At 46.1% G+C, this 10,547-nt stretch overlaps 3 protein-coding genes across 3 annotated transcripts; 2 read left to right on the top strand and 1 right to left on the bottom strand.

The window, feature by feature from the left end:
* Window positions 1–2,901: 2,901 nt before the first annotated feature.
* On the top strand, window positions 2,902–3,909 carry CCR75_006603 (uncharacterized protein; the record flags this gene model as incomplete). Its single annotated transcript, XM_067964671.1, has 1 exon — window positions 2,902–3,909. One exon carries the CDS (start codon window positions 2,902–2,904, stop codon window positions 3,907–3,909), a length of 1,008 nt encoding a protein of 335 aa, XP_067820775.1.
* A 110-nt stretch (window positions 3,910–4,019) lies between these two features.
* On the bottom strand, window positions 4,020–7,344 carry CCR75_006601 (uncharacterized protein). Its single transcript, XM_067964669.1, has 2 exons — window positions 6,833–7,344; window positions 4,020–6,754 (listed from the first exon to the last, which is right to left on the bottom strand). Exons 1-2 carry the CDS (start codon window positions 7,293–7,295, stop codon window positions 4,617–4,619), a joined length of 2,601 nt encoding a protein of 866 aa, XP_067820777.1. The 5' UTR covers window positions 7,296–7,344; the 3' UTR covers window positions 4,020–4,616.
* Window positions 4,065–4,477, top strand: CCR75_006602 (uncharacterized protein; the record flags this gene model as incomplete). Its single annotated transcript, XM_067964670.1, has 2 exons — window positions 4,065–4,206; window positions 4,281–4,477. The coding sequence occupies 2 exons, from the start codon at window positions 4,065–4,067 to the stop codon at window positions 4,475–4,477; spliced, it is 339 nt and encodes a 112-aa protein (XP_067820776.1).
* Window positions 7,345–10,547: the final 3,203 nt, after the last annotated feature.

Raw genomic sequence — 10,547 nt, 5'->3', positions numbered from 1 at the left:
GTTAAGAGTCTTGCTGATTAAGCAAGGCTACCAAATCCGTCGCCTCATCAAGTTCATGTTGTATGAACTTGGCGATGGCTGAATGGAGGGCATATCTGTCCAAACCAGACAGCATGGCCAAGACAAGATCGCTCCTACGGTCGAACGAATGAGTTCGACCGCACTTCTTTCTATGTCACTTAGTAAGGAGTAGCTATCACGCGAAATGTGATGCGCATTTCCATTATCATCTGACATGTCCACATTAGATGATGGAACTGTGATCCTTGGATCGACAAAGACGTGCTTCCAGGTGTAACGGGGCACTACATACTTGTACTGCCTCAGTACAAGTTCATTTCAGACTGCCTCAGTGCGAGTGGTGCCTCACGTCACTTCACGTACACTAGTCCGTGCAGAGGAAGGCTCTCTTTAAAATACTTCTTTAAAAGAAGGTTAGTTAAAAACGGTAATTATATAATCAAGTTCCTCTTGTCTATCTACTTAATACTTATTTAATTACAAACTCATACAAAATATACAATAAATGTATTATCTGTCTTTCTCTTTGCGCGCGTCCAGCGCTGCTGGACCGCGGAGAAAGTTGATATAATGACCTATATCTACCAATTGATAAGCTTATAGAATATTTTTATGTATAGTGATATTCTTCAAAAATTATCTACCTTTTAGATAATGTATTTATTAACAACCTTTAATTGTCAATTTCATGTAATGATACACCCCGTTACATTTTTGCAGTGCCCCGTTACAGTAGAACTGTAGCGGAGCTACCTCGCTCCTAAAGTCGGATTATTGATTAAGGTGGTGTGATGTAACGGGGTGTTCCATTACATAAGTATTACTTCTAAAAGAGTAACAATAAATATCATGTTCTATGAAAGGAAATAAGCAAAGAAGTACAAATAATTATCTTTATTAATTATTTGACTTAATAGTTCCAATATTACCAAATTTGGTAACATTGATGCATATAAGACATTAATTCTATTGATTGGTAAATTTAAGTTTAAATCAACCCCGCCACTCGTTTCAAGACACGATTGTGCGGTGCACAAGAAAGCGCCATACACAGTTAGCTTATAATATAATAAGTTCAGCAGTAGATAGAAGATCGTTACATAGGAAACTTAAATATTAACACAGTTTTACTTTCTATTTTAAAGTCTTAGTCTAGACCTTTTTAGCTAAAGACCCTTAGCTTTATAGAAACCTCCCTCTGTACCTTTGTGTATGTGAAGTTTCGAGGCACCTCACCTACACTATTATCAGTGTAGATTTAACTGGCACTGATCAGTACTAGTGAAAGGTGCCCGCTTACAGAATTGCTCTTATATCGAGTCCTGCGACAAAAATAAAATTCTACAGTAGAAATACTGTAATTTTACATTGGCTCATCACAATTTATTCGGAAAGAGAAAGCATTTTCAGTAATAAAAAATTGAGACCATCAAAAGTCAAGCTCTATCATGTAAAGGTAGCTTTTAGGCTTATTTCATCATGAGTTTTCCAAACGAAAGATGTAAGATGATGTTCTTGAGGCGTTCGTTAGTTTCTCAGTACAATTCTCTCTCTGATAGCTTAAATACCGAAAACTTATAACTCCTGCTAACTTGTAGGTTATGACGTCCACCGTGGTCGTTCTACGGCCGCTATTAATTACCTTTTTTGTAATCCGATAACTAATAACCTTTGTTAAATCTCAGAAAAAAAGCTGCAAGTCATCAGAGGGAGGACTGTGTATCTTTAAGAACAAAATCTGCTTAAACAATCTTGGACGAGACAAAATCTTTTAAAATCACATATACTCGGATTAATTGAGGGGGCACATAAAGTTGTCGACCATATGATCGATTACACATATTTGTTGAACTCGTGATGTAGGGGAGGCACAATGTTGTGTTATGAATTCTATACAGTACAAATCACGTCAAGGTGATTGACTAGCACGCACGGCATGACGCAGGATGTGCAAATTGAAGCGAGTAGCATAGAATTGTTAAATCTGTTGTGTAAATAGGGATGCTGCAAGCTTTGCCTTTTTTATTTCTGCTGCGGGAATCGCCGCCACATGGAGCAAAGCTGTGCTGAAAGAATTCTGATGGCAAGCACTGGCGATCCAACGTTTCGACGCGGAAATCCAGTAAGGGTACGACGGCACCAAAAGTAATAGGCCGTTGATGATAAGTTTATAACTTGACCCCGCTTTCTGTACTCAAATGCCCAACTTTCTTGTTTAAACAATAATTCAACGCCATGCAACAACAAGGCAAGTGGCTTATCGTTCCGCATATTTTGCGTTGGCTGGTCTATGCATCTTGACCGTAATGAACGCTGACAGTTTTGTTGCTCAAGATCAGATGTTGGTGTTGCCAACTTTCATTCGGAGAATGAACGCTAAGACTTCGGCAAAGCTTGCTCGTGCTTTTTGAGGCGCTGGGAAATGCGAAAAATTTCTGAGCTTTAGAACGTCAATCGAACATGGCAACTCCTGTGTCCACATTAACATCAGTCCACCTCGCATAAATCTTTGACATTGCATGGTCCGACGCCACGAGGTCGACCGAAGGGGCATAGATAGTGCAAAAAGCTTGATTCGCCGCTCTGTAGAGGCGCTTGCCAGCTGGTTCAGCGCTATCAGCGATAGTATCTCGGCTGTTGTCCCCAACGCAATTAGACAATTTGAATTAGGAGAAGCGAATTCCGCTCCTTCGTTTCGAAAGTGCCGACCAACGTCTTCAGTTTTCAAAACTCTTGGCACCTGCACAGAATCCCTCGTTGTCGGAAAGGGAGTTACGTTAGGCCATCGTCCTGTTGCAGACGATAGAAAGACGCGAGCGAGTACAGCTTGAGTATACCACCATCACAGCGGCTCTAACAGCTTTTGCTCGTTTTAAAAGGATGAATTACCTACACGACTACAATGTCGAAGCAAGGGAGACGGAACCACTCGGCAACATCTCAAACAATGCCGCCTTTGACGAACCTGATTTCTCGACGCTACCTATTATTGAGCTTGATCCAAAAGATCTCTTAATTGTCAAGGACGGCGTCATTCGCGTCGCCGAGTCGCTCGGTCGTGAGCAACAAAGCATTGACGCGAACAGGAAAGCCGTCAAAGCGTCGGGCACATGGACGAGAACCGAGCACGAACGTTTTCTGTGCGCAATGAAAACGTTCCCTACAGGTCCGTGGAAGGCCATTGCGGAGATGGTGGCGACCCGCACGGTCCGTCAGACGCAGACGCATGCTCAGAAATATCGCGAAAAGCTTGCAAGGCACATGCGGGGTCTCCGTAATCGAAACGGTACTTTACGGATCCCGCCGTCGTCGACTATTCTAACTTCAGAACTTTCGAGCTACAATGGTCCCTATATCGACACGGGCTCGCGCACTTTCAAGTATACTACGCCTTCTAACCACAATTTAGCCTTCGAATCGTCTCGTCGGACCATTCCTCTCGCTCGAGCGTGTTCCATGCCAGCTATGCCTACATATCGCTCGATCTGTCCCGATCCTACTCCCTACGCGCGTACGCCTATGTCGGCTTCAATGGCCATGACGAGCCCAGACTTAGGGGACCTAACTCCATTCATGACACATGATACATTCCTGGGCAATGCTTCCCATGCTTTTACAAGTGAAGCCAAGGACATTGACACGAAACCGTCTGTGCCGAACTTTGACGAGTCCATGGACTTTCTCATGGATGTCTATTCGACGTGTCCGATCGCGGCGATGGCATCCCAGACGGGAGTTATCGTCACGCCTCCAGCGTGTACCCCACGTACCCCCCAGACGCCCATATCATCAAAGCGATTTTTTCAACAATCGCAGACACTCTTTATTGATACTATATCAAACGCGAATACTGATCGACTTGAACTAATAAATAAACTGTTTTCTTGAAAAGATTAGTTTTAGAGAACATCGCCGAAACAAGAAGCTTGCGCAAACAAAAGTGTGACATGACGAACGTCTGTTTTATGACAAATGATTAAAAACAGGTTTTTATTGGCAATGTTTGTAATTTTAAACAGTCACAGGTTAAGCTTTAATATACAATGAGCGCTTCCTCTGCTACGGGCAAACCTCAGCGCCTCACGCTGGAAGAGAAAGTCTGGTACGACCGACGAAGGAGCGAAATTGAATATTGTGCGGGCGTTGGAGGTGCACTGGGCGCTGCTGTGCTCGCTGGCGTCACGGGTAAATGAGCTCAGCATTCATGGGCTTCCTGTCACTGATTCTCCCTCTTCTGTTGCTACTTCCACGATATTTAGCGCTTGGGCCATTTCCAAGACGCGTTCAGTTTTTTGCCATTGCGGGTGGCGTGTTAATTGGCGGAGGAGTTGGCTTTCTCTATGCGGATACCAAGGCGCTCGAGCGCGTACAGGATCTCAGCGCGAGTAGTAATCTACGGAAGCAATACCAACAAATGTGCGTTGTCTATTTAACCGGAAAGCAAGGGTTTATTTGAAACATGTGCATTTAGTGAAATGGAGCGAAAGGCCGCCAAAGCTACCAAGTAAAAAATAATCGCAACAATTAAACAACAAAATGTTTTTTTTTATTCATTTCTTCCTCTGCATGTCTCGGCCTTCTTCCGTCTCGTACGTCTAGCTCTGCTGTGAGTCCTTGATCGTTTGTTTGAACGAAAATGGATGGAATTTATGCCCATCGGCTTTGTAAAATTTGTTTTGAAACTCGACCCAATGCAGCCGCAACGCATGGAGAAAACACTCGAGCACGTCCATGCCAAGAATCACACCAAACGTCGTGACTGCAAACATGGCAAAGCCAATGAAAATCGCAAGAAACGAGTCGCTATTGATGGTTGCCAACATGGTCTTTTCCCAAAACACGGTCGCCAATTCCGAGTGCGCAAGACTCAGCGCCCATAGACGCAAGTACGACGCCGTGTTGGAGACCATCCCGAGGACAAACTCAATGGTTTCAATGCCCTGGTGAATCACAACTTCTCCAAATTCAAATGTTTCGCCATGGCCGCTGCCGTTGGAGCTCCCACGCTGATGCGAGACAAGGTGCTCTTCCGCTTCGTCTTGAAAATCCACGTGGTGGTTCACTCCTGGTGGCTTGCGGTCATTCTGTACTTTCAAATAAAGAGGCTTGATCAACAGCATGGCCGGCACCGTCAAGAGCGCCACCATTAAAAGCGTCTGCTGGGTCTCGAGCTGACCTTCGTACAGTGGGTCATCGACTTTTCCGGGGGCCAGCGCAATATTTATCAGCGTATTCACGAGCGAAGGCGGACGACAGCCCGTATGCGGCCCTGCAAAGTTATATGGACACACTTTATGCTTCATGCGCTCCGTCCAGTCAATGCTCCACTTTAAAAGAATGAGCACAATCATGTAGCAAAAGAGCGACACGGCAAACACAATCTGCGGAATAAATTCAAAGAAAAACGTACTATAGTCTCGAAAGTACAAGGTGTTCCAGCCCTTGAGTAAAATACCAAACGTCATTTGCACAATCCCAAAAATGACGGAAATTTTCATCTTAAACGAGTTGAAAAAGAGCAATTCATTCGAAGATGTCTTCCAGATCGGGTCGAGTCCAAGAGAGTAGACGTTCTCACCCGTCGACACGTCCGTGGCATTCACGTACGACATGGTACCATCAATCCAGTACTGCGCAACGCACTTGGTCTCTCGATCGTGGGACTCGAGACAATCCGGGTACGCAAACTTCGAGCCAAATAAGTTTAACGGTAGCGAAAAGAAATCATTGTAAATCACACCTGCGTACATGGCAAACGCGCCCATCATCAAGAGCATGTACCGTCCCCCGTAGATGGATGCCATCATCTCGCCCATGCCGCCGGGTTGCTCGAGTTTGCGCTCCGTGAGGATCAAATACAGTCCAAAGAGCAGCACGCAGAATCCGTGACCAATGTCGCCATACATGACTCCAAAGAGAAATGGAAACGTCACGGCTGTGAAGACCGACGGATTGATCTCACGGTACCGAGGACAGCCGTACGTTTCCACAAAAGCTTGATACGCATCCGTGAATTTGTTGGTTTCAAAGTACGTTGGAGGCACGGGCCACGGCTTCGACACGGTATCCACGAGCGATGGCATTGACTTATCCTCGGCAGCAAAGTGCGCTCGCGTGACAGCTCCACGGACGCTCGAGAGCGCGTCTTGGATCACCCAGCCTTCCGCTCGTAGCATTCCACTCACGTCGGCTCGAAACATATTCAACGCATGGTACGTGGCTTTCTCTTGCAGCACTGACCACTTCCATCCTTCAAGCGTCTCGGCCACATCCCGACATAGTAACACACAACTCTCGCGATTCCGACGTAAGATGTGACTACTCTGGTGCAATTCCGCGGCATTGCTCTGGATCAAGTGGGCAATGGCCGCGCGGTTGTCAATTGATGGCAACGAGTACAATCGCGCGTGAAACGCGTCGCAGATTTTCCGGAGCTTTTGTTCTAAAAACATCGATTGATAGAAAATTACAAACGCGTGTTTTATCACTGGTTCGCCATTTGTAGGATCCACCAGTGCGTCGTCAATTGATGAAAAACGCGTCAAGCAATTGCCACGCGACGTGCGAAAGATCAAGCGCTCAAACTTCAGCCGTTCGTCTGCCGGGACAACACCAGTCAAATGACGAAAGCGCAGCGTAGACGAATCTTCCGCGCTTTCGGCAAGATTCGCGGATTCAGCGCCATACCCCGAGCGAGAAGTGCGCGAGTGTCGACGGGTTTGGATTTCAGGTACTATACACAAAATGTAGGTGCACCACACGATATTGTCACTACCACCCTACAATGTCGAAAAAATACAAAAATACGCACTTTCAATTTCGAAAAACTCGCCCGCGCGCTGAATGATTTCTTGCAGTTCTTTGCGCTCATTGTACTCCCGCGTGAGCTTCTCGTGCATGGAATTAAGCTGCAATAATTCCTGTTCCTTGTCCTCTAAAAGCCGCTCAAGCGTATCGAGCGCGCGGGTCGCTGTGTCCTGTGAGCCATAGCGAATGTCGGCCGAGCCCTCGAGGAAGCGGTCGATACTGCCCACAGGTTTCGGCGCAATGCTAAATTTTGCAAGCTCTAGCTCGAAATACCGCAATTTTCGCTCCATTTCATCGCATCGTTTGACATAGTTCACGTAGCGTCGCTGAAAGGGCGTGAGTTCCGGATTCAGATCTGTAAACTCCAATACACCGAGGTCGCCGAGTTTCTGCACGCAGTCGTGGGCGGCATCCTCATTCACAATGAGAGAGAGATACTCCATCTCGGCCGAGCGAAGCCATTTCATGAGTCGTAGATGTATTCGGCTTTCTACGAGAATTCGTCGGGAGCGCGGGGAGCGAAAGTGCTGGTAAATGACCTCGGTTTATTGTTGAGTGAAAGACTTGAGATTATCCGGTAAGTGCGTTTGTCGCGAGAGTAAAAAAAGATCGCGCTGTAGGGCATTTTAGCGAGGGTGACAAAAACGTGCGTATATGGATTAAATTAAACCACTCAGCTTTTAATTAAAAACTGCTTGGTCGAACCACACTTACTATTTATTTATTTTCTACGCATTTAACAGTATTATTTTGATTGCCACCGTTTCTGGACTTTTCTACGACATTTTTTCAGCACAAAATCCCGAAACGTTTCTTCGACATAACACCCACAAAATCCTAAATATTAATTTCCTTTGCTAGTTTATAGGTAACAAGAATAACAAATTCATATGTTTACATGCTGACGTTGCACTTTACGCATAAGCTTGTATAAAGGAAAGATTGCAAGGGATCGCATGACAAGAATAATTTACAAGAAAAAGCAAGTGGGAGATGCATGCGCTGTGGCTCGGTCGGGTAAGGCATGGCTGTTGTATCCCAAAGGTCACCTGTTCAATACCCGGCAACGCCAAAAGTATATTACTCGGAAACAGGTATTTAGGCCTGTACTGCTATAATGTGACGTCATTCATTTAATGGTGGTCCACATATGTGAGAAAGGGGGTGTAACGGGGCACTGCGACTTGTACTGTTTCAGTACAAGTCCACTTCACACTGCTTCAGATGTGAGTGGTGCCTCTCGTTAGGTGACGTACACTGTACGTATAGAGGAAGAATTCTCTTAAGGCAAGTTGGCTTAAGAGTGTAAAATGAAAACTGTACTAATATAGTTAAGTGTCTTGTTAATCTATCTTTGTAAATGCTGACTTAACTATAACCTAATACTAAACATGTAAATGAATTCTTATCTATCTTATCTCGTAACTCTCTTTGATTACTTCTACAGCTGATTAGTCTGCGGAATAAATAGACATAATGGTCTATACCTATTTATGGATAAGAATTCAGGAAATTACTATATAAAGTAATTTCCTCCAAATATTATCTACCTTTTAGATAATATTAATTGACAACGCGAACCGCAACGAGAAGCCCCCATCTGTCGCAAAGAATGACCTGCTCTTCTTCTTTCTTCCTTGAGTACAACTTCGTCGTTCACTAAAAGCCAGGCAAGAATGATGTTCTTGCCGATGCCCGGTCGCGACGTCCTGACTACGATCCTCGCTTGGACTTGTGTCGTCAGTATACTGATGACGATTATGACGACAGGTGTGCGGCATGTGTGTGACTATATCCAACTCGAGTCGTTCCAGTGTTGCCTATTAATGATGAGATTGTAGCGGCTTAAGGTGGCAACCCCGATTATGCGGACATAATCGCGTATCTACGCTCCCCCAACGATGCTTCAGTGGGTGCTTTTTCCCGCTCGAAGCGTGATCGCATCACACGTTGCAGTCTAGATGGAGACCTGTTGGTGTACAGCATCAATCGTTTCGATGAACCACGGATGGCGGTTGCCAACGAACCTGATCTACGATCTCGGATTATACATGAGCTCCATTATTTCCCAGCTGGAGATCATCTGGGCCGCAAAAATAACTTTTGCGGCTGTTTCGCGTAATTTTTATTGGCACCACTTGTATAAGTGGTTGCGTGATTGGGTGCGGACCTGTGAAATTTGCCAGCGTAAGAAGCCTTCGCCTTCGTCAGGCTCCCCTGTGACCACTTCCTGTTGCCTTCGAGGCGTGGCACTCAATTTAATGGACTTCACCTTCGGTCTTTCGCTCGACGACAAAAGCCGCACGGGTTTCCTAGTATTCTTCGACCGCTCAGCATACTGAGATATCTCATTCCCGTCACGGCACAAATCACCGCGGCAGAGACCACGGTGCACTTCATCGACGCGGTGTACCGCCGTAATGGTCCTCCGAAGTTGATTGTGTCCGATCGCGATCCACGATTCACTATGTCGAGCACCCAAAATTATCGAGTGTAGCTCACGCCATGACCGTTCTCGCCATTACCAAAAGTGGCGTCACCCTTCGCGAAGTGGTCTTCGCATCGATTGATCTGTCATAGAGGGCTCGGACGTCCGCGGCACCGACTAATGCGGCTAGTTACGCGCCGCAACCTCCGGCGCGTCCGATCGATAACGTCGCTGCATGCTACAGCGGCAGTCAATATCCCGGTTTGTCCAAGCCAAACATCAGGCATCTGTGGACAAACGAAAAGAGAACGCTGACAAATGTGAAAGTAAGAATAACACTTAATATGTATTGCGAGCGTATCTTGCTAGATACCTCGCGTAACGGATGACGCTAGCCGTCATCCCTCCTAATGTGAATGCACCCATGTGCATCACATACACAAGGGTTGGTCACAAATGTGCACCACACCCGATTGCTGGGTCTAATTACTATAATTTTAGAATAATTTAAGACAGGAGATCGCGTACTCCTGTCAACGGAAGAAATAAAAGACTCAGCAGTAACAAAATTGGGAGCGACTAAACCCAGTCTAACATTTATAGGACCCTTTAAGGTACTTAAAAGGATTGGAGAAGCCTACCCACTCGACATGCCTACGTTCCTCCTGTCGCTGAACTGACATGGGGCGAGACTGGGATCCAGCTTGCGGGTGACCAACGTTATAACGGTCCAGCATCTGTCCACGCTTGAGCAACTCGCGATTCGACTGACAAATTCCAGACGCCAACGCACTGCTCCCACAGTGCGCTACAACGCTTCCTCCGCTTCGAGCTGAGCGACGGCAGCCCGTTTAGCGTGGCGTCCACATTTTCCTGGGAGACCAAAAAAGAGCACAGTACGATCGCAACGGTTCGCCTCCTCTTGTGGATGCTGTGGTGAGTTTCGATGGAACGTTGATCAACTTGTTGATCACTCGCATTCGAGTGCGTCTTTTAAACGGCATATGGGGCGCGATTCCAATCGCACACCGCTATTGGGTTTTCTGGCTCGGCACTTCTCCCGGGAAAGATAGATAGGAATCTCGCTCCTCCCCTCTTCGTGACACTTTGGACGTCGTTCTTGAGTTCGAACCAATTCGTTTTTGGTCGCTGAAATCTCGAGTCACTCCGATGCGAAGAATTAATCACGACGACGTTCCGACGAATAGAATGGCCTCCAAGTCACAACGACCTGACGAGTACCCGGCGGAGTCGACGCGATCCGCTTCAAATAGTGGAGGCAGCTTCTCAC

This window comes from Bremia lactucae, linkage group LG12 (genome assembly GCF_004359215.1).
Source record: "Bremia lactucae strain SF5 linkage group LG12, whole genome shotgun sequence".
Classification (NCBI taxonomy): Eukaryota; Oomycota; class Peronosporomycetes; order Peronosporales; family Peronosporaceae; genus Bremia; species Bremia lactucae.
The sequence above is the reverse complement of the archived record's forward strand: the minus strand, read 5'-3'. Positions and strand labels throughout refer to the sequence as shown.